At 36.0% G+C, this 25256-nt stretch overlaps 1 protein-coding gene across 1 annotated transcript; it reads right to left on the bottom strand.

The window, feature by feature from the left end:
* Window positions 1–4856: 4856 nt before the first annotated feature.
* Window positions 4857–25123, bottom strand: slc30a9 (solute carrier family 30 member 9). The gene is made up of 19 exons (NM_001008575.1): window positions 25025–25123; window positions 23687–23835; window positions 23390–23581; window positions 20950–20997; window positions 20762–20861; window positions 20578–20670; window positions 20076–20158; window positions 19924–19982; window positions 19639–19706; window positions 17833–17935; window positions 15744–15799; window positions 15524–15659; window positions 13509–13548; window positions 13345–13416; window positions 13139–13246; window positions 9475–9640; window positions 9109–9238; window positions 7464–7577; window positions 4857–6256 (listed from the first exon to the last, which is right to left on the bottom strand). Exons 2-19 carry the CDS (start codon window positions 23793–23795, stop codon window positions 6212–6214), a joined length of 1722 nt encoding a protein of 573 aa, NP_001008575.1. The 5' UTR covers window positions 23796–23835; window positions 25025–25123; the 3' UTR covers window positions 4857–6211.
* Window positions 25124–25256: the final 133 nt, after the last annotated feature.

The following is a 25256-nucleotide window of genomic DNA, read 5'->3' as shown; positions in this document are numbered from 1 at the left end:
TCAAATAAAATATTGAAATAAAAAATTATCTAAATCTACACAATTTAATTGTTTGTAAATATATAGTTAAAAAATTACAAATATGTAATAACTTCAAGAACGATAAAAGTATAAATATTAGTTTTATTCAAATTTTGCAATAAGTTTGATAGTAATGTTGTTTTTGTTGTTGTTAATGTAATTACATACATACATACACAACCACAATATATTTATATTTAATTAAATAATGTATAATATTAAAATTAAATATTTTGATTAAAAAAAACAATTACAAAAAACAAATGATAAATAAATTGATAGATAGATCGATAGATAGATAAATAGATCCATTCATTCATCCAACCAATCAGGGATTTCTAGTTATGTATAGTATTTAATTAATACATAATATCATCCAAATATTGAAAAAACTTAAATAAAAAAATAATAAATAATACTATAATTGTTTTAAAATGTAAATTATTTCCTAATTTAAATAAATGTAATAAAAAAATATTTGACTCATTCCAAATGTCAAAATTTTAGCAAAAATAATTTACAAAATAAATATGCTTAAATAAAATATTTAAATATACATAAATCTAAATCTACACAATTTCTTTGTATTATATTGCAAAAAATATGTAATAACTTTAGGAACGATAAGAATATAAATATTATTTTTATTCAAAATATGCAATAATTCTATAATAATGTTGTTTATGTTGTTGTTAATGTGTATACATACATACAAAACCACAACATATTTATATTTAATTAAATGATTTATAATAATTAAATAAAATATAATTATATAATAACAAACAACAATTGATAGATAGATCTTTGTACAGTATTTAATTAATACATAATATCATACAAATATTTAAAACAAACTTAATTAAATCAAACATTTATGAATTTTGTTTTTATCTTTTTAAATAAAAATTCTCTCTCAATGTCAAAACTTTAATATTAAGAATACTAGTATTGTTTTAAAATGTGTACATTACTTCCTTATTTAAACAAATATCATTTAAAAATAAATATTCGTCTCATTCCAAATGTCAAAATTTAAAAAAATAATAATATGAAATATTATTATATATAATAAAACATATATATAAAAACTTATATATAAAAAACATATATGCTTAAATAAAATATTTACATTTACATTCATATAAATCTACACAATTCATTTTTGTAAATATACAATTATATCCAAAAAATATATGTAATAGCTTCAAGAACGATAAGAATATAAATATTAGTTTTATTCAAAATATGTAGTTATATTCAAATTTTATTCAACGTTTTAACAAAAATAATTTTACAAAACAAATATGTTGAAATTAAGTATTTAAATAAAAAAATTATCTAAATCTGCACATTTTTATGGAAACGGAGTGGATATAATATAATTATAATAATAATATATTAATTTTAAGAATAATAAAAATATAAATATTAGTTTTATTCAATAAATTCTATAGAAATGTTGCTTATGATGTTGTAAATGTATATACATCCACAACTGCAATATATAATAGACTAAATAATGTATACTAATTAAATTAAATATGTTTGTGCATACAAATTGTACATGTATATTTATAAAAAAAAATTATAACAAAAACAAGTGATAGATAGACAGACAGACAGAGAGATAATGATTTCAAACACTTACTTTAGATTCATTCCATTCCAACCAATCAGGGATTTCTCGTTGGTTATAGTGTTTAATTATTCAAACATATGCAGGAATCAGATAGCCTGACATCAAAAGATGACCTAATGTCTGTATACGATATCGCTTTCCAGTTCAATTACAGGCCTGATTAACAAAGCTTCACATCTATTAATAATTGAAAGCGTGTAAATATGCATATCAATGAGAGAAAAATAATGTGCATGCGGTGGTCAGAAATCCTTCACAAGAGCCGGTCTGATATGGAAGTGTGTCTCTGTGCTTTCATAGCCCTGTACAATGCTGCTTGATTCTGGGTCTACAAGGCAGCATTGTAAAGAGGCTCAAAGCCAAGAGTAAATCATCTGTGCATGATGACTACTGAGGGCACAAAATCCACTGGCTGCGTCTCAAAATCTAGTGAACATCAGGCGCAGCCTCATAACGATGATGTCTAGGTTTTCCAGACACAGCCAATGTCACATTAAGGTTAGCCAAATGACAATACTGACAGGTAAATTAACAGAGACATAAAACTGAAGTACTGAATTAATAAAGAAGAGGATGTGGTTATTAGGAAAATGCAGATAGCGCCACCTATTGGCGTGTTTGTTATGACAAAACGTCGATAACAATAGAAAAAAAAAATCACACGAATATCAAATAGCTATCGACAGTCGATAAACAATTAAAACATGCTAACACGTGATATATCATAATAAAAATCGAATAAAACAATACTAGATTAATGTATTGATATATATATATAACAATATATATAGCAAATATCTGAAATATCGAAAGAAAAACGCTAATTTATCGTGTTTGTGGTTTAACAAACCAAAAGCAAGCTGATTAAAAACCGCGCGAAATACACAAAATCAGATATCACAGTAAGTTACCTCAGTGGACTCGGTGGTTTATTTAACGGTTATATTTTGAAGAATCTCATCGACAATGTCCGTTTTCCTCGCATTTTATCGAGTAAATATAATTTATATGAATAAAAGTTAAAACATTGTACCTCTTCGGCTGAAATGTGAGAGAGAAAAGCGCTGTGGATCCGCGGTGTCTCTACCTTTTCTTCATGATCACCATCACAGATGCGCCACACGTTCCTCATGTCCCTCCGCGGCGGTGACTCAATCCGCAGTGTGCACCCTACATAGACAGCATGAGCGGAAACGGTGTCAAACGCGTACAGATGTTGTCTAGCCAGGACGGTCACTAGATTTTGAGACGCGACTTATGTACAATGTCCCTGCTGCTTTAGATTCATCATGTACACTGAAATCACGGCTGCCATTGACCGTATAGACTCCTATATGATGCTAATTTTTGAGACGCAAATAAATACGGTTGTATTCATTTTTGAGAAAGCCTTTTATCGTTTAAGTGGAAGTTTATGAGCCAATTAACATCAAAAAGACAGAATTAATGATATTTTTCAAGGACATGGCAATTATTTTTATTTGAAGAAATGCACACTACATTTTTAGCATGTTTTCCACTAAAATGTAATTTAACACACCAAAAAATGTTGCATTTACAACACAAATCATTTGAGGATACATTAAAAGACTATATTTAAGTATTGTATGCATCTTCATGCAGCTTAAATACTAAAAAAATATAAAAATATGTAGCATAATTACATATTATTTGATAGATTTTTTCAAAGTACATCAGAAATGGTTAAAAACATATTTTACGCTGAAAGATGATGGGACGTTATTTCATAATTTCCCCCACGCATAGGTTATTTAAAACAAAAACACTTTATATTCATTCAATGCATCTGGAAAGTATTGATGGTGCTTCACTTTTTCCCACTTATTCCAAAATGAATTAAATTAATTTATTTCCTCAGAATTCTACACACAAATCCCCATAATGACAATGTGGAAAAAGATTTTCTGAAATTGTTGCAAATTTATTAAAAATAAAAAAACTGAAAAATCACATGTGCATCAGTATTCACAGCCTTTGCTCAATACTTTGTTGATGCACCTTTGACAGCAATTACAGCCTAAAGTGTTTTTGAATATAATGCCACAAGCTTGGCACACCTGTCTTTGGGAAAAGCTCTATCTGGTTGGATGGGAAGCGACAGTGTACAGCCATTTTCAGTGCTATCCAGAAATATTCAATAGGATTTAGGTCTGGTCCACTCAAGAACATTCACTGAGTTGTTGAGAAGCCACTCCATTAATATTTTGGTGGTGTGCTTTGGGTCATTGTCCTGCTGGAGATGAACCATCGCCTCACTTTGAGGTCAAGAGCACTCTGAAGCAGCATTTAGGATGTCCCTGTACATTGCTGCATTTATCTTTCCCTCTATCCTGACCCTTTAAGTTCTTGCAGCTGAAAAAAAAAATTCCCACAGCAAGATGCTGCCACCACCATGCTTCACTGTAGGGATGGTGTTAGCCTGGTAACGAGTGGTGCCTGGTTTTCTCCAAACGTAACGCCCGGCATTCACTCCCAAGAGTTCAACTTTAGTCTCACCAGAAGAGAGAATTTACTTTCTTATGGTCTAAGAGTCCTTCAGATGCCTTTTGGAAAATTCCAGGCAGCAAGTAGCTTCCGTCTGGCCACTCCACCATACAGGCCTGATTGGTGGATTGCTGCACAGATGGTTGTCCTTCTGTAAAGTTCACCTTTCTCCACAGAAGAACCCTGGAGCTCATCGGGTTATTGACTACCTTCTGACTAAGGCTCTTCTCCCCCGATTACTCAGCTTAGATGGCCGGCCAGCTCTAGGAAGAGTCCTGATAGCTCTAGGAAGAGTCTAGGAAGAGAGCAGCAGAAATTTTTCTGTAACCTTCCCCAGCCGTGTGCCTTGAGACAATCCTGTCTCGGAGGTCTACAGACAATTTCCTTTGTCTTCATGCTTGGTTTGTGCTTTGACATGCACTGTCAACCCTGGGACTTTATATAGACAGGTGCATGCCTTTACAAATCATTTCCAATCAACTGAATTTACCACAGTTGAACTTCAATTATGGGGTATCGTGTGTAGAATTTTAAGGAAATAAATGAATTTAATCTAGTTTGGAATAAGGCTGTAACAAAAAAATGTGGAAAAAGTGATGCGCTATGAATACTTTCCGGATGCACTGTACATTTCTTCATAACATAAGCAAAAAATAAATATTAAAACAATAAAAAAGACATTCAGTGGTGTAATAAATTAATTGCAATTTATTCATCCATCTTCTTCGGTATCTCCTGAGATCTCTCCAAATAGCAATCTGGCAATAAACATATTTAAAATATATAAGCCTTTTCCAAAACCATTATCAACTTCATTTTTGACCTTGAATGCGTTTCATCCAACCTGCATTAGAAACGACTGAGAGGAACTGAGCGAGTTTTAAAGCTCTGATCACATTACAATGTTAATTTAAAAACCTTTAACAGGCTAGATCTCAGCACAGGAGAGCACAAAACTACACAATGAACTGTCCGCATGTTTATACAGAGCATTTCAAAAGGATGAACGCTGCCTTTTTTCAAATATCAAAATCTAAGTGTTGTATCTTCACAGTCAGGAATTATTTACAATGGAAAAATAAGGGCTAGTGTTCACAAACTAGGCCTGTAACTCAACAATGCCAGCCCAGAATGTGTTTTTAGTGACTTTATACGAACACAAAAGGGTTTTTAGAGATCTACAAATGCCTTCAACATTCAGTCACACAAAAATACAACACAACCAGATGAGTAGCAACATAACCTTAGCTCAGGAAGGGTTTTAGAGACTTGCACTTGACACCATGTGAATCTTTAGGGCTAAATTTCTCTTTTTATGCAAGCAATGGGATATAATTTATCAATAGAGTTTAGAATACATGATAGTAGCACTACTTTATCCAAGTGTAAATTACAAATCAATCAGAAAAAGCTCAAATATTAATATAAAAATTAATTATTCGCAGTAGAATACAATTACTGTTCAATGTTTTCATAATTTCAATAAATAATCAAATCAGCTTATATTATTTAGTGATATCGGCATCATTTAAACATGCCATCATGTCTAAGCATCTGAAAGACATCTTAGTATTATAGGAAAAGTTCTAAAATCAACTAAACCTGCGCTTTCACGCAGCAGAATGAATCCTTTACCCTTCAAGTGAACTATTTCCAGACATCCTCTTCAGAAATAGTCTGGTGTTATGCAAGAACTCTTGTGAAATGCGAGTGTTTATGCTGCTCTGCTTGCAAAGAGCCAAATGAAATAAGACCGGTCCTTTAACAGTGCATGGACCTGATTTTAAAGCTCTGATGTTACAAACTACCACTGAACCAAATATCCAATGACTGCAAAATACAAGTTTTCCATGTATATGGAGTTTCATCTGTACCGGCTTTTAAGGTTTTGTTGTCTTATGTGCTGAAACCATGTACAGGACAGTGCTGGAGCGTGGGGTAGGTGTGATGTAAGACCTCAGCTGATTGGCCGGATGGAGAGAATGGGACAGGAAGGTTTGATTACTTCTTCAGCTCCATTCTTATTCTCACACTTCAATGACATTATAAAATCTCCAGGTCCACATGCCGAACCTCAGGATTGCGTTGCTGTTGGAAAAAGTAAGAGTAAGAGTCAGTAATGGGGAAATTAAAGAACTAATAAGCTCTAAAAGGATAGTTGAGCCAAACACTGCTAATACAATCATTCATTTTCCTTCGTGTTAGTCTCTATTTCAGAGGTCGCCACAGCGGAATAAACCGCCAACTATTCTGGCATATGTTTTACGCAGCGGATGCCCATCCAGCCGCAACCCAGTATTGGAAAACACCTATAAACATCAACCACACACACTCATACACTACAGTCAATTTAGCTTATTCAATTCACTTGTAGCACATGTCTCTGGAATGTGGGGGAAACTAGAGCATCCGGAGAACATGCAAACTCCATACAGAAATGACAACTGGCCCGGCCAGGACTCGAACCAGCGACCAGCTTGCTGTAAGGCGACAGGTGTTAACCATTGAGCCACTGTGCTGCCGACTACTAATACATTGATTAGGTTCTTTTCAGATTAGTCCCTTTATTAATCTGGAGTCGCCCCAGTGGAATGAACCGCCAACTTATCCAGCATATATTTTATGCAGCAGATGCCCTTCCAGTCGCAACCTATCACTGGGAAAACTACTAATACATACTAAACTAAGTTGTTTGGGAATGCCATGTATTATATGCCTTTTTAAAGAGCACAAATTCATTGTTGTAAATTTAAAAGAGATGACAAATAGGCTTAAACGCTGAACTTTGCTGCTGTACCAAAGTTATGCTTAAGCAAAGTTCTTTGGTTATTATGCCAGAATGAAAGCATAGTTCCTATATTGGCTTAGAAAATTGCAGCTTTTCATTTTCCGTTGGTCTTTGTACATGACGTAACAACAGCAGGGTTAAGCTTTAAATAGGAAAATTATCAAAATTATTATTTTTTTGAGCTAGATGGTAATGCGTTTCAATGTCAATGATCCATGCTAAGCTAAAAGTGCTCAACAAGAGCTGGGGATTGGCTGAATGGATACAGTAATGTATGGTAATATGGTACCAAAAAATGTTAATGGTCAGTGGTAAAACTCATCTCTTTGAATCTAGGGGACTTTTAAATTAAGCCTATTCCTTAAAGTGGGGTGTTCCTTTAAAGTGTGGTGCTTGCTGAAAATCATGTTGAATTCATTCTGACAACCAAACATCACACATGTCTAAAGAAAGTCACAGTGGTGAGTTTTATCAAAGGAGACTTTGAATCACAGTCTTATCAGATACCTTGAGTTCTTTCTCAAGTCGGTCCACTTCAGCTCCTAAGGTGTCAATAATGTTCTCTCCATGCTTTAGCATAAAGTTCTCCAGCTCCTCTGGTGTCTTGACCTGCTGAATTTCCTACAGGCCAAACATTAATAAGCGTAAATAGCAATGCAAACACTTGTTTTTCTTTTAAACTAGAACTCAATGCAAGGGTACATTAGAGAAACTAACACTGTTCTTACTGTTTGGTCGAAGCTGTGGCTTGTTAGTAAATTATATTGTAAGCACAAGAACACGATTTTATCAAATTATTAGAAGCTTGTGCCAGTGAAACCACCTTCTTGCATTTCAAACAAAGGCCAAAATGACAAATTCATTGAATGTCTGACTGAATCATCCATTCAAGTGATTTGTTCAAAATAGCTGACTCATTTAGAAAAAAGAAAGTGACTGTGGCCTTGTCCCGAATTGCACTCTTCATATGTGCTTTGCAGTTTTGTGAACTTACAATACTTCAGGAAATATTTTTCATAAAGTGATTAATAGGGATGTAACGGTATTGTAAATACCGCAATAGCAATTTTTTTTCAATATTACCAAAGTCGCATGACTCGATAAAACTATAGGTCTTCTGAGAAAATTTGCTCAGGCGAATGAAGCAAACGGGAGGTAGCGGAAACTACAACTCCCATCAGCCCAGGCGTGGCCATCATCCTTTGCGGTCTGGTGTCGCAACAGATCCAGTAATGCGGAAATGGAGTGTGCTGCTAGTAGCGGGGATGAAAAAGAGCTGGAAATGATCGAACCTAAAGCGGGTTTTAAATCGGATGTGTGGAAGCATTTTGGTTTGTCTCTAAAAAGATACGAGAAAGGAGAAAAGGTGACAGACAAAGAAAAAAAATGGTATGCAGGCACTGCCAGACTGTGGTGAAATACAAGTTGGGGAATATGACTAATAACAGTCATGGGGACTGCAGAATACAGCACACTTGTTAGATTGATGCAGACATTGACTTGTACCGCAAAGAGACCTCTATCTCACTCATGGCTTGTCCTCTCAAGTGGGGGAAAAACAATGCACAACGTTACCCACTGCTGTCAACCTGGGCCAAGTCATATCTCTGTCCCAGGAACCTCAGTCCCAAATGAGAGGTTTTTTTTTCTGTTGCAGGGGACATGCCCAGAGATCCGAGCTTTTACCAGATTATAGTTATATGATAATTTTCCTTAAAACCCATCTCTATCTAAGTGAGTGAGTGAGTGATTAAACGTTGAATGTGATGAGTTTTCAACAATACTAAATTAAAACTTTATTTTTTTACATGGTTTAATAAATTTTTTTTATTAAAATTGAAAAATTGAGGGTTCCTGTTTCAAAGCTTACTGATAGATGGCTAATTTTTATGTCATTGACACTTTTGGCACTTTTTTGGAGTATTTTCATTAGTTTTGTTTTTCCTGTAAATTATTCAATAAATACCGTACCGTGCCATTCATACCGAGGTATTACCGTACCGTGAAATTCTGATACCGTTACATCCCTAGTGATTAATGTAAAAAAAGTGATACATTTTGCAGACCCCTGCTCTAGATAGACCTGAAACCGACATTAGACTCATGTCAGATGATCTACATCAGATCTGAAGCCTCGCCCCACAGCACGTACGTTGAGGATCTGTTCAATGTCCTGCTTCTCCAGGTATGAGCGCGTCACCACCCGTCCATCAAAGTCCACCTCCGCCTTGAAGCGCACTTTGCTCAGCCCCATATCAGTGGCTTTGACATCATGAATCGCCCTGGAGACAAAATGACCTGCGGTGAGGACAACAAATCTAATTTCATCAAGACAAGGAAAACATTCAGCGATATAACGTCAAAGCCAGATTTTATTTCCAGAATGTAATGCTTGCCTGAATTTGACAAGCATTTGTACAGGGTGCTTCTGCTTTTCTGTTATGATCAGTAAGAAGGCAGCTTGTTGGCTGATTAAGCTTTTATTATGCAGACAGTGGAGGACACGTGCAGGACTGACCTGACAGCGGGGTCGTTTTCCAGAAACTCTGTGAGCTTCTGCATGTGCTCAGCCTGGATGGAGCGTCCCAGCAGAGCCTCAGTGTTGGTGTAGATGAGAAACGCAGAAACCGTTCCTAACAGAGTGCCTACACCGAGAGAGCCCAGACTATCATAATAGGGGTTACCTGCAAAGAGAAAGAGAGAGAGGATCAGTGCAGATGAGATTAGATGAAATTATAGTTTAATTCTTTAACTGACTGCTCTATCACATGGTTGACCATTTTTTGATTGTTTTAATTAATGACTGTTAAATTAATTTAAAGAATGAATGTTTTAAATAATGGTTTACACAAACAGCATTGTTGGTTTACAAATAAATCAAACAAATATAATACTGTCGCCACACTACACTTGATTTTGGTTTTATTGTGAAAAAAACAAACAAGAAAGCATGTTAAATGAGTATCTGAAATATTTCATGGCATACTTCAAAATAAAGAAGATTTAATATTCAAAAATGTTTCATTTTGATGATTTTTTAAAAATAAATTGGTCTCACACTTTATATTTTCTGATTTTCATAGTATATGTATTAATTCTGGTACTTTTACCATAAACCAACATATCAACCATTTAGTAGAGGCTGCAATTTTAGGAATTATGGGATGTGTTGAAAGAAATGTATTGAGTGTGTTAACTAGCATCATTAGGAGTTAAGACATGCAATGGGCAGTTAAAGGGTTGAAGTGAATTAAAACAGAAGATCAATTTTACAATGCAATTATATTGTACTTTTTTCATCGTTTTCCAATCAAATAAATTAAACCCTAATAAGAAGATTCTTGATTAAGAAGTAAATGCACATAGCTGACCCCAATTGGAATAAAGCAGTCTTTAAAAGCACAACAGAGACCTCTAGTGGTCCAGACAGAAAGTGGCATTTTTTCTTTTCATGTCCTGCTATGTAAAATAACACTGCAGTTTGTTTCATGGTTGATTACACTTCAATAGCACACAACTGTAGTAAGCGCCAGATAATAAACTGAGCTGAAACTGCCATCAGGGCTGTTCTCAAGCATGAAAGAAGGGTTACTGAATAGAGCATTATCCAGATCTTTACACAGATTTCCACGGAGCCATGAAAAACACACACCAAAAAAGTATCTTCTGGACCGGCATAGGTTTTTACTTTCTGAGTATGCAATTACAAGATGTGAAAAGAACTGCTTTTTCCAACAGACAAATCCTAAATGTTGATTAAAAGAAAATGAGAAATATCATCAAACAGGGTGCACATGTATGGTGACACTATACTGACATAAATAATGTGTCATTTATCATTTTATTCACAGGGGTTCTGTCTTTCTATAGAAATGCTTTGTGTCTCCCCCTATATCAGGAGTTTCATTTAGCTGATGATTAATAATAAATCGTGTTAGGCATGCTGTGCTGGGAGAGAGCCCTGAGCTCAAAATATCCTCGAGCCCGGGGCTCCCTCTCGTTTGAAGGGCAAGAAAAGAGTTTGAGCTCAGGTATGTCTTGAAAACTCCCCTGCTAGTGAACGTGTTAGGAATAGCTGAGATATAAAGGGTTTGTCTTTAGATGCTACTTTGGAGTAGTCAATTTACTTATGATGGACGGTGGGAGGAAACCAGGGAAGCCGGGAAAAATATGCAAACTTCACACAGAAATGCAGACTGGTCCGGTGGGGGCTTGAACCAGTGGGTTTTTTGCAGTGAGGCAACAGGGCCAACCACTGGGCTGACGTGGTGCCCAATCAAGAGAAGGGGAGAAGTTGGGGTAAAGGGGAGGCATATTCATCTGATGCAGGACCAGCCGTGATCAATCATAAGCATGTGATCCTCTTGAAATTATAAATAAATCACACTTAAACTGACAAGACTTTACAATACATGCAGATGTTTTGCTTGTTGTCAAAGTAACTGAGGCAGAAGCTCTAAAGGTTCCACCCTCTTCTAGAAAGGGTACAGTGCAGAGCAGCTGATTTGGATGTTTAAGAGACCCAAATCGCATAGTTATGCATTATTCTACTCCATTTTGCAAGTAGTGCACTTATTAAACCGTTAAAAACAAATATTGAATGTTGGACATTTGACGCATTCGCCAGCCACAGTTTTGCTCATGAAGAAGACAAAACAAAATTCTCCTACGCGTGTAATATACCGCCTTCAGATGGTCAATGCTGTTATACTCATGGCAGGTATTATTTGGTAATTTGGTTATTTATTTCACTGATTTGGCAACTGTCAACATCATCTGGGAAACGGTTTTAATTTCCGTTGGGTTAAAAAAAAAAGTTAGTGTTTCATTTTCCTATACTCTGCTGTTGAGTGTGTAAGTGCAAAGTTCATAAGTGCATAGTGTATAGTGTGCCATTTGGGATGCAGTGGATGTTTTTAAAATTAAAGGAAGTTTTAGCATTTTCAAATTGATTAAGCAGATCTCTCGATCTGGTTTGAGCCCTTTTAGCATAGCTTAGCATAAACTATTGAATTGGATTAGACCAGTAGCATGTTTCTCAAATTCAGTTTTGATAAATGGCTATAGCAGTTACCTAGTTGAATAGCTAGGGACTTTTTTCAGGTGCTGCAAAATAATATTGTGCCTGGTTTAGCCATGGTACAGCAGCAAAGTTCCTTGATTATTACGCCAGAATGATGCTGCGTTCACACTAGACGCGGCACGCGCGTCAAGCGCGAGTGATTTACATGTTAAGTCAATGCAAACGCGCGAATAGACATCCTGCGACGTGATACGCGCGAATGACGAGAATTGCGCGGTGCGCATGGCGCGAATGGCGTGGCGCGAATTGAGCGTTTGACGCGCTTAATGCACGTTTCGCGCAAATCACTCGAGTTCGAAAATCTGAACTTCAGCAGACATTCGCCTGTTGTCAAACTGGGCTGGGCTCAGTCAGAAGCACCATTGAAAACCTCCATCAGCCAGGTTCAGTTTCTGGAGGAGTCTATGAGCTTAAAGCTGCTGGATGCACCTCTGAAAGGATGTAGTGGACTCAGACACGGCTCTAAACGTATCGACGCTGTTTATCATCCTTCATAAAGCACATAAACACTGTTATTTTTGTCATAAAATCCATGTTAGCTCTTTGGCTATGAAGCTAGAGTCACCGGGCAGACAGAAGCCCTGCCCATCACGCGAATCCGCATCTGTTCTGAAGTGAATTTGACACGCGAATGAAGCGGGGTTTAACGCGTGAATGAAGCGGGGTTTGACGCGCGAATGAAGCGAGTAACCTTAAATGTTCACGCGGCTATTTACGCACGTTCCGCGTCTGGTGTGAACACAGAATGAGAGTATAGTTCCTAGCCATATAGACCTCATAAAAACCTAGCCATATAGACCTTAAAAAACCATTCAATTTTCTGTTGATTTTAGTACACAATGTAACTACAGAAGAGTCAAGTTTTAAACATAAATATTATTAAAGCTCTTTTTTAATTGCTAATGGTCTGATCCAATTCAATGATTTATGCTAAGCTAAGCTAAAAGTGCTCCAGCAAGGCCCAGAGATTGGCTTAATGGACTTAAAAATGGTAAAACTTAAATGTTTAACTCTAGGGAAATTGGAAAATTAGCCTATTTTCAAAAAAAAAGTGGCGTGTTCCTTTAAAAAGAAACATGGTATAATAAAAATGCAATACCTGTAAGAGATGTGAGTCCCATACATCCAGCTGCCAACACCACCCCAAGCACAGCAGCAGCGTCCTCCAACAGGACCACATTAGTGCTGGGGTCTCGACTTTGCATTACTGTCACATACAAACAAGCAAGCATGATCAACTGGTCGTCTCCAAACTACAATTACAATCAAATACTGTAACAGTATAGGCTGATAGAAGGTACTTACCGTACTCGTAAAAGGACAAGCCTTGTGTACGTGCACTCTTCTTGATCTCATTAATGGCCACTAACAGTGTAGCTTTAAGTAAATCAGCAGACAGATGATGTTAGTGATGTGTCAGACACATTTGTGAATGCTAATGAAAATTCGGAAGAAAAAACAAATCTCACCTCCTTCAGATACCAGAGATCCTGCTAAAATACAATATGCCTGAAAAATAATATATACACATCTAATAAATACACAAGGATTGTTTTTTAAAGATGTTGTAACTTTAATTCAGAAGTAATGTATTAAATTGGTCAAAAGTTACAGCAAATTTATTTATAATTAAAAAAAAAACTATAGTATGAAAAGTTGCAGTTCTTTTGAAATGTCTAATGAACAAAGAAATCTAAAAAAACAAAACGTAATAAAGTATAAAAATATACCTTCACAGCAACAACACAGTGATTATAAAGAACAAATATTTATTGAGCACCAAATTAGTATATTAGAATAACTTAATGGAGAATCACGAGACACTGAAAACTAAAGTAATGGCAAGAAAAAAAAACTATTTAAAAGAGACATTCTGCAAGAGTAATAATAAAAGTGCAATTAAAAAAATAAATATTTTTAGAATATTGGAGTTTTTATTTTCAAATCAAATAAAAGCAGGGATTAATAATTGAGGCAACGAGGCTTATCCATGCCTTTATCACATCACGTCTAGATTTCTGTAAATCACTTTTTGAGGGTGTACCAACAAATTCTCTCAGAAGATTACAGTATATATTAAAAATTCTTCTGCACGGGTTCTGACACACACTTTATCACGTCACCATTTTACTCCTGTACTTCAACAACTACACTGGCTTCCTATTAAGTCACGGATTGATTTTAAGGCTTTTACCCTTTAAAGCAGGGCATGGGCTAGCACCTGGTTACATTTGTGATTGACTCTCTTGACACCTGGTGACTCTCATCACTTCAGCCTGCAGTCTTTGTTCGGCATTGGGAGTTACCCTGTATCAGCAACGCTGTAAACTCAAGACCATGGGTGGTAGGGCTTTCTCATACAGTGCGCCTAAGCTGCGTGATGCACTACTCAGCAGCATTAGAAATGCTGCATCTCTGGACTGTTTTAAGAAACGTCTTTAGACTCCCCTTTTTAGCACTGCTTTTAACTCTGTTATTAATTTATTATTCTATCTTAAGGTTGATATTTTTATTGTTTTGTTGTATCTTTTTATTGTAGTGCTGTTTCTGCTATTGTTAGTATTTTGCCCTTTAGCACTTTGAGTCTAATGCCCCGTTTACACTGTCAGGTCTTGATGCCCAATTCCGATTTGTTGCCTATAGCTGATTTTTTTGCCTGTCCATTTACACGTTCTTTTAACTGATATATCTGATATCTGATTCATGTGTTTACACTTTCCATACAATTTACAACGTCATACATGCGTAAAGGGAGGTTCTAGCATTTGCAGCACACTAGCCACAATGGAAGAAATTGTCTTGCTTTTAGCTCTGCGAAATATGTAAAGTTCGCCCAACTTTAAAATGATTTTGAGGTGGAGGAGGAGGCAAAAGGGCCATCATCGCAGCTTGCACCTATGGTTTATAAATGGTGTCCTCCACCATTCAGAGGAAATTGTGGGTAGGAGAGAGATTTCCGGTCTGGTGGGAAAAAAATAGTGGACTGGTCACTTTCGTTCTCCATGTTTCCTCTGTTATTGTTGTTTACCATGTTGGCGTCTCCACACACACACACTCTCCTCCTTCTACATCATTAAACTGCGGAGAGGTACCACATAGTCGCAAGTTTAATGATGTACAAAATGAAATGCCTCAATAAATCCGATCTGCCTGTTTTCATGATAGTCGCATTGTCACATCTGATTTATATCTGATTTGTTTCCACATATGAAGGAGGCCTGAAAACAAACTCTGAATATCAAAATGCATGCGTTTTTTTGGGGTTTACACAGTTATAGAACAGATCCGATGTGTCACATATAAGCAAAAACCAGAATTGAGTCACATTTAACTGGCAGTGTAAACAGGGCCTAAGAAAAGCGCATTACAAATAAAATGTATTATTATATTATTAAAAATAACTTATCAATACCAGTTTTTTTTGTGTGGTTGTGTACCATCAGATTTCACAAGATTTTGCAAGTTCTAACCGAACACTACTAACCCAGAGCAGTGATTCTATTGGCTGAGGATGCAGGAGTCCCATAATACCATGATACCAAGACAAGCCAGCACCCATCATGAAGATGCCCACTCCGCTGATGAGAGAGGCGATGTAGCGCATGTTGGAGAAGCCGTACCTATAATAAGAGAGGACAGCAGGTTTAGGGAGAGAAGGAGGGTTCAGTTTGTATAAAGGATCAATCTATATGAGCTATACATACGGATGGATGGCATCTGGGTTGCGGACAGACTGACTGATGCCAAGTGCAAGAAGAGCCTGTAGGGGAGAGACATATCGTATGTTTACATGGACACCAATTCTCTGATTTTAATATGGTTAAGTAAATACTCTGATTAAGAGTCTACCATGTAAACACTGATTTTTGATTACCTTAATCTGACTAAAGTCATAATCGAACTAAACAAAAATCGAAATAAGACATGCGGAGTGTGCCGATATTAATTGTATTATTAATGGCAGTACAACCATGTTAACACTGTAATCAAACTATTACTGTTTTGTAATATTTTCACTACATTTCGCGACAGGACGATAGCTGCAAGCAGAGATTGCAAATATTTGGTGTAAATGAGAAAAGGATGACTATGCTTTCATCCAGTACCTTGAGTTTGTCGTGGGGGGATGAACGAAAAGTTAGTGAATGAAAAGCCAGAAGTGGCTGTTGGTTGAGAATTTGTATCCGTCATCATCTGCTTGCACGCATGGAGTGAGAAATTAACTGCAGTTGAACTTGTCGCAAAATTAAAAACTAAACACTTAAAATCACATATAATGCCATGATGAACATGAACTGTTGTGTGAAACGTCTGAGAAAACTACCGTTGAATGGTGACGTAACGATGTTAATTGAACTATTAATTACAACATATAAAATGGGAACATGACAGGAACATTTAAAAAGAAACTCATTTAAACACTATCATATTATTGTTTTATTCAGATTAAGACAAATAATTAGATTACTGATGTCCACATAAACATAGTCATAGTGTAAGAGACTAAATAATTTTAAAGTCAGAGTGAACCGGAAGTTGCAGAAACTTTCATTTCATTATGTTAATGCTCTTCCAACTGTAATGGAATATTGTGTAGGGGTGGGGCTTTCTTTTGCACATCATTCCCTCATAGCAAACTAATGATAAGAGAGGGTATTAATATGCAGTTGCTATGGAAGACTTCAGATTGTCAACAGAAAGACGCCACTCAAAATACAGAGGCAAAAGGTCAGACTCTGATTAAAGATTATCAAAACAAGCATTTTTTTTGTAGATTAACTTGTATGGATTCAATATTAACCTTAAGAATAACAACATGAGCTAGCAAAATTAACATTGTAAATTTTGATGTCATGCAGACTTAAAAGGGGTGGTCCACTACAATATCATATTGTAAACTTTAGTTGATGTGTAATGTAGCTGTGCAAATATATACAACATATCTAATGCCCCATTCACACGGGGCTTCAGCGTCAATGCTTGACAGAGGGCGTGTCTGAAGTTGGGGCTGTTGCGATCATCATAGCAGCATCAGCCAATGATTTTAGTCAGCAAAAGGGCACTATCAGAGCTGGTGTATTTGCATACAGTGATCTGATTGGCTGACGCTTCCGTCGGCGCTTGAAAAGTTGAGCAAGTCCCAACTTTTGCAGCGAGCAACGCCTCTGAAATGGCGCCGATGGATCCACAATGCAATTCGGCAATGCCTGATGTCACCCATTCAAAGTGAATGGGAAGCGTTGAAGCTGACGCCCTGTTTGAATGGGGCCTAAATGTAAGATGCTCAAAGTTCAATGCAAAGGGAGACATTGGCTTTTAAAGAGTTAGCTTAGCAATGCCTACAGCAAACAAAGTTTGAGGACTACAAAAAACAAAACAAAAAAACAACCGGGTTAAGGATGTCATAAACCCTTCAGGTAACGAGCATACACTCCACGCAGCGAAGGGCATGGCCAGATAGGCTGTATTGTTTTAGCAGAGACACTTCCTGGTGACATGGAGCCAATCTGGGAATCACAGACCATTAGCACATGTTAGCTAACCAATCAGAGCCTCTAGAGGGCGGGCTTTCAGAGAAACTAGGAAATATGATTGTCGTTTTCATGTTCACAGAGTATATAATCGAAGTAAGATATATGGAAAAATAACGCGATTTTTCACAAGTGAAGCATGAGCACATATTGCTTTGCATCTTATAAACACAACCAAGCCTTAAAAATACACTCTTGACCACCCCTTACACATGTCTATACATATTTAATTGTGACAACACTAACATGAATGGCACCTCACCTGATTGCAGGTATCAGCCAACGAGTGGATGGCTTCAGAAAACATACTGGCAGATCCTGTATAAACCCACGCCAACAGCTTGAAGAAAAAATTCAGTCCATTTCTGGAGATGACAAAATTTGAATTGTATAATTATATTTTAAACTAATATATACATATTAGTGTTCAAAAAGTGGGGTCAGTAAGTTACATTTACTAAATGAACGCATTTATCCAAAAAAGATGCAATAATAATTTTTTTTTACTGTTCTATTTAGATAATGCTTTTGTTATAATCTTTCTGTTATGCAAAGACTGAAAAAAATTCACAAATAATAATAAGAAAAGTTGAGCTCATCATATCAGAATGATTCCTGGGGTCCGTTCTTCGTACCTCGCTTAAATGAAAATTTGGCACATCCTGGATCTTTTAATCTTGATAACTGATCTCTCGCTAATTTGGTTCTTCAAACAAGTTCGCGAATCAGATTAGAATGTCTGGATGAACTGATCTGAGATCGCTGCGTGTGTTGTGAAGGACAGATCTATCGATCCTTGAAATCATGATCAGCAATGCAACGATTGGCTGGCGGCACAGCAGCGTAATGACATCATCTGATTAATATTCAATTAACCATGTAAGCAAAATTACATCAAATGAGTAGTAAACAGTTTGTTAAATATGACACGCAATAACTATCCACATTTGTTGTGAGCTGCAGGCTTTACACTTTCATGTGTCAAGTGTATTCATCATGTATTTCAATGCAAATCAATGTATTTAGTTCTACATTTAGAAAAGATTTTCTTTATAATAGTATCCGTTTTTTTAATCGGATGTTTACGAAAGTATTTTGATACTGGTAAAGGCGTCTGCAACTTTGAAACTGTGAAGCATAATCACTGGCATATTAACTGTCAAAACATGTTTATGACTGCATTAATGTATTATCGCTTTTAAAAAAATTTTTTTTATTATACACAATTTGTACTAAAGCGATCTAAAAAGTTCATATCAATAAGTTTTCTCTTTGCACCACCAGTTGGCAGTCATTGTACTTTCATTTTGAGAGTGCAGATTGCATAAGTTTTATAAATATGTATAACTTTATTTATTTTATTAATAACTATAACTCTATATACATAGTTTAAAAATATTTACCATTTTCCCAAGTGTATATAACTACTACTGTAAGAAAATATCAGAATTCAGAACATACTTTCTGTATTATCTTTACTTGAACTGACCCGATCTAATCCTGTTTATATGAATTGAACCTGCTCCCGATCAGGCTTGATCTACCAGAACTGTTGCCATGACAACAACTCTCGGATCAGCTTTGAAGAACGAAACAATCTTAGATCGTGTCAAATCGTCAATATCCAAATCCAGCTAACTGAGTAATCCACGTACGAAGTAGGACCCCTGAACGATTCTAAAAATTGTATTTATGATTTTTAAATATTTAAACAAAAGCAAATCTAAGTAAGTTGTAATAATATTTTCACAATATTACTCTGCTTTTGATCCAATAAACAGCTTTAAAGAGCATCAGAAACATCTAAAAAACTTTCCAACCTCGAATTCTGGTAGTGTACACATTATATGGTCTAATGTAGAAGACATAGATCTGATTGTTTAAAGGCTAGCAGTCCGTCAAAGGCCAGCAGTCAGACCTTATGTGAGAGCACATGCCTTATAACTCAATATCTTTAATTTAATAGAGGGATAACATGCAGTTGAGTTTTCTTTTCTGCATAGAAGTCATACGTTTCCTATTAAAGTAAGTCTTTAATTGATAGACATGTAGCAAACTTGATGCTTACATGCATATAGCTACCATCACCACTTTTCCCGGTCCTTGCAGAAATGTCGCCCTCTTTCTAGACCGAGGCTACAAGGCACACACAACAACAAAAACGCACTTAGTGTACACGTTTTGAGGTAAAATAAAAGCAACACAATCATGCAAAACAAATTTTTAAAATATTTTTTAAAAAAAGACAGGCATACAGAAGCTGAGGAATATCCTGAATCATGAAGACTGGTTACACCCATCAGCTGGTAACAGAACAAAACAATCATGTTGACAAGCTTACACTTGTCCTTACCTTTGTGTTTCCCCAAAAGTCTTTGTACTCCTTCAACAGCTTCTGATTTCTGAATATGTCTTTTGAGTGAAAAGACAAACTGTTATTTATTAAGTCAACATGAAGACTGCAGAATAAACAGACAATGCAGAAATGAGGAGGGAATTTCATACTTTCTTGGTACTCTCTTTCCACCTCTTTCCTCTGATCTCTCTCTCGAGCAAGTGCCTCTTGACTTCCCCATACCTCCAGTGCTCTAAATAATAAAAATACAGAAAAAAATGCTTAAGAATTCCTTATAAGTGCTTTTACGTGATGCCATAAATGATCAAAAAATTTAGTGTTAATTTATTTAGTCATTTATGCTTATAAAGTCAGCCATAACGTGATAGAAATGCAGTTAATAATACAGTTAACATACAGTTTACAGTAATGTTATGACATTTTATTAGAATTTAAAATATAACTATATTCCTGTGGCAAGCTGTAATATCATGATCACATGATCCGACAGAAATTATTCAGGTTTGGCTATAAAAAAAAACACTTTTTATTAGCGCTTCAATTTATTTATTTTTTTTAGATAAAGGTCAGAAGAACTGCATTTTTTGGAGTAGAAATCTGTAATAAATTAAATTTGTGATCCTTTTAGTGTGTAAAGACAGTTGTATATACTTCGCTTCCACATCTGATCGCAGAAACACGGTGAATGCTTCAGTGTCATCATGGGGACTACGCCGACGGATTTTCCTAAGATGCTCTAGGTCACTTTAAAAACACAAGAACACACAGATTTACATCATGTTGGAAGGCTTGCAAACAAAGCCACAGTGAACTACAAGTCTCAGCGTTCTTATACCTGGGTTTGAGGCAGAACTCATTCATAGCTCTAACAGCGGTGATGAAATTATTCTGGGTATATTTGAGGCCATATTCTCTTTTCTTCAGGACGGCCCGTACTGAGAACACAACATGAAGTGTTAGTTAAATTAAACAGAACCACAATATATATTCTAACTGTATGTGTGAAAAGCAAGAATGCACTACCTTTCACTTGAATGCTCTCTGCCTTCGTCAGACCTTGTGGTTTGGAACCTCAAATGTAAAAAAAAAATAAAAAAAAATAAAAAAAATAAAAAACATTTACAATTTTTTTTAGGGAAGCAAGAAAAAATGACCACACATATGCATCAGTAATAAAGCAGAGCATGTTTGTTTTCTTATCTTATGGGCTTACATTGTATTTAGTAGCCCCAAAACCAACCCTCAGAGAACAAGTGCCAGTGATTAGATACTAATAAAAACATGCTCCAGACAATATATAATCATTTTTAATTAGGAAGGATCAGAAAACAATGTCCTAATAAGTGAGTTGTTTTCACATTTCACTATATAAGGGAGCACATTTGAGCCCTCACAAGTATAGCTAAACCAGTACACACACATACACATGTTGGTATTGTTGGTTTATGAGTTCTCTCTGTAGCTGTAATGTATTTTATACTGTAAAAAAAACATTTAATATTAAGGCTAATACCCCTATCCCTAAACTCGACCTTCAGGAAACATGTGACAAAATTTGAATGTAAAAAAACCCAGTTAAGTATGATTTTGAAATGTAAAAAAAAAATTAAATCACAAGGGACATAAGGCATGTCCTTGTAAACCACTCTAATAGAGTACAACTTGGGTTGTTTTAATATTTCACTATACAAGTACAACTAAGCCCTCACAAATATAGCTAAACCAGAGCACACACATATTGGTATTGGTGATTTGCAAGGACTCTGAATAGCTGTAATGTATTTTATACTGTAAAAAAACACTTTAAGTTATTATGTTAAGGTTAATAACCCTATCCCTAAACTCGACCTTCAGGAAACCTGTGACAAAATTTTAATGTGAAACGACTTCGTTAAGAATGATTCTTTATTATTTTTAAAGCATTTTGAAATCAAAGGGACACAAGGCATGTCCTTGTAATCTATTCTAATAGAGTACAACTTGGGTTGTTTTCATATTTCACTATACAAGTACAACTAAGCCCTCACAAATATAGCTAAAGCAGTACACACACACACAAACATTTTTATTGGTGGTTTGCAAGAACCCTGCATAGGTGTACTGTAAACAGTAAAAAACACTTATTATAAGGCCCTGCTTCTAAACCCTACCTTCAGGAAACCTGTGGCAAAATCTGAATGTGAAATGTGAAAAACACCAAAACACATTTTTTGAGCTGTTGACAGTTTTATATGTGTCCCACACTGCTAAAAAACACTATTAGGACACCTATTTTTCACTAAAAAGTGTAAATTGGTTGTTTTTGCGTTATTTCAAGCAAATTCGTACTTCCGGTTTGAAGCGAATTTTTGAAGCTGCGTCACGGTCATGACATAATAGCGTTGTATTCCAGCGTGCAGACTGGGCGTGACCTCTCCCGGAGGTGAATTAATTATTTATGAATAAGTAATTAATTCAAAACGAATTGATTATTTGTAGCTTACCATTTCAACTACCTGACCCGCATGGTCTTTGTTTTATCCATTTACAAATCATAAATAAATAGAAATAAGTTGCACACAAATTACCACCTGTCAATCACTTTTTCCGTGGAAGGTTGATCGGTAAAAAAGGTGCCCAACCAACAGTATCTGAGGTTTTCACTAAAATTATTAAGTACAAGTGTGAAAGTAAAAGACTGAAGCAGTGTACTGATGCTGTGACACGTTATCTGATAGATTCACAAGGCCAAAGAGTCGTCAGATAGAGACAAGATCAATTAAATATTACGTTTAACAACTATAGTGAGACGCGATCCAGCGGTACATTCTTGATAAACTGTCCGATGTGCACTGCTCTCTGAAGCTACGAGAGCATGACAGTGTGTGTGGCTGTGTGTGTGTGTGTGTGTTTGTGTGTGTGTGTGTGTGTATGTGGTCACATGATGTGCATTTCAGCGCATAAAGGGCTGTTCAGAAATGCTAGGTAAAACACGGTGTGGATGTGGATCCTTTTCGTTTTAAAATGGCAATTTAATACTAAGACGTATTAGTGTAAACGAGGCCTAAGTGTGTATTTTTCACGAGCAAGTTTGCGACGGGGGCGGGGCGGAGAATCAGCGATGCTGGCTCAGCATCGTGTTGTCTATTGGCCATTGGCGAAGGACGATGGCATCGTCTATTGGCCCAACCCTATTGGTATTAATACGGGCTTTGCTCTCTCGCACTCTCTCTCCTAATCAGAAGGGAGATGAATAATGAATAATAATATTAATATTTTAACATTCTTGTTTTTTATAAGAAAATAAGATGAGATTGCACTAATTTAGTTTTTTTTTTAATGTAATCTTTTACTTAATTTGCATACTTTCTTAAATTTGTTCTCCACAGTACCGAAAATGGTATTAAATATCGATCTTTTTCAATGAAATTCCCCTACTGTGACAACACTAATGCAAAGTCAATGTGAATAAAGGCATTATCACCAGCTCCTTTTGCAGCAGGTTGTGCAGCTTGTGCTTTCTCAGTAGTCTTTGGTTCTTCGGGTCTGGTTGGAGATCCATCTTTACCACTTCCTGATGTTGAGCAATTCTGGACCTGTGTCCATGTTAAGGAAGTGACCCTGAAATCCGGAAAGCTAAACCAGAGTTTGTGCACACCTCCTCTACTTTGCCAACCTATTAAGAATCAGAGAATCATTTGTGCATCTGGTTTAGAAGTATTGAATTAAAATAAACTTTTTTCACACGACAGATGGAAATCATAGTGCGTGAAGTGCTTACCAAAACAGGGCTTTGAAATTTTGGAGGATCTCTGAGACAGAGGGGCTCGTTGTTGCAGGTAGACCCGGCAGAGGACTTGCCATGGTCTGTGGGCCAGACAGGGGAACATCCTCTCTGTGTCAAGTCCAGGAGACACACACTGAATTCTGCTGGACATTTACAATATACTGTATTAGGAAAATCAGACTGCACTGAAGCTTATTACAGGAGTCACGTTAACTGGTCATGTGACTGTCCACACTGTCGGCTGACTAATCACATTTCTTCCAAGTACAAAAATACATCTACTCTGCAGAAATAAGCCACAATTTAACTTCAATCAATCGTTACATTGTTCTATCAATCCATCATTCTATCTATCTATGAATCAATGTAACATTTTTTTCTTTCTGTCTGTCTGTCTAATTTATTCATCCTATCTGTTTATCCATCCTTCCATCTAAATACCAATGTAACAATTAATCATATCTATCTACCATCTATGAATGACTGTAACAATTTATTCTTTCTATCTATCTATCTATCTATCTATCTATCTATCTATCTATCTATCTATCTATCTATCTATCAATTCATTCATCCTATCTATCCATCCATCCATCGTTACTTGGTAAATAATTTGGTTAGATCTGTCTGTCTGCCTCTGTCATTCTTCTATCTATCTATGTATTCTATCTATTCATTTATCCTATCTATCCATCTTTAGTTGGTTGATAAATAGCAAACTATTTGGTTAGATACTGTATGTATGTCTGTTTTTCTGTCTCTGTCATTATCTATCTATCTATCTATCTATCTATCTATCTATCTATCTATCTATCTATCTATCTATCTATCTATCTATCTATCTATCTATCCTAAATATTCATAAATGCATCCATAACATCATATTGGTCAGCTAATAAGCAAACTAAGAAAATATCTCTGTACAGTAAAATAATCATAATAACATCAAATTTCATCTCAATTAATGTATTTATTACGACAACAGGCAAACCCAGTTTTGACAGTATGAACACTTGTTTGTTTTTTAGACCATGATAAGCTTAGAATTAGCATTCAATGGTCATTATAAGGCTTTAAATCCCTCCACTTCGTCCCAGGACCAGACAGGATGTGTCTAAACGAGGGACTGCTTTATTTTCAATTTACAATCAGATTAAGCGAAAACTGCCGCTCCGTAAACAACACACTGCTAACTGTGTCTGACTGCAGCCGGTGTCTTTCAGTTAGCCTAGCCTGACAAGCTACAGCTTAGCAAGATGCTACAGATGAATGAGTATTAACATACACTATATATATGAAGGATGAAATAAATGAAGCTTAGTTATTCTTTACCTTCATGAAGCTCAGTCCATTGTTCACGGGTGGTCGACAGCTAACTCAACAGTCGATATCGAGTAGCACCAACAAAAAGTAGTTTAGATGAACAGCTCGCGAGATTGCGAGTCAACGAACGAGAGAGCGTCACCGCGTCTGCAGACACGCTAAACAGCCTGATAGTGGAGGAGCCCCTCACTGGAGATGCTCAGGATTTAAAAATAGCTCACGTTCTTAATTTTACAAAAAC

Source organism: Danio rerio, chromosome 14, assembly GCF_052040795.2.
Source record: "Danio rerio strain M-AB ecotype USA chromosome 14, GRCz13ab, whole genome shotgun sequence".
NCBI lineage: Eukaryota > Metazoa > Chordata > Actinopteri > Cypriniformes > Danionidae > Danio > Danio rerio.
This window is presented reverse-complemented; position numbering and strand designations above follow the sequence as displayed.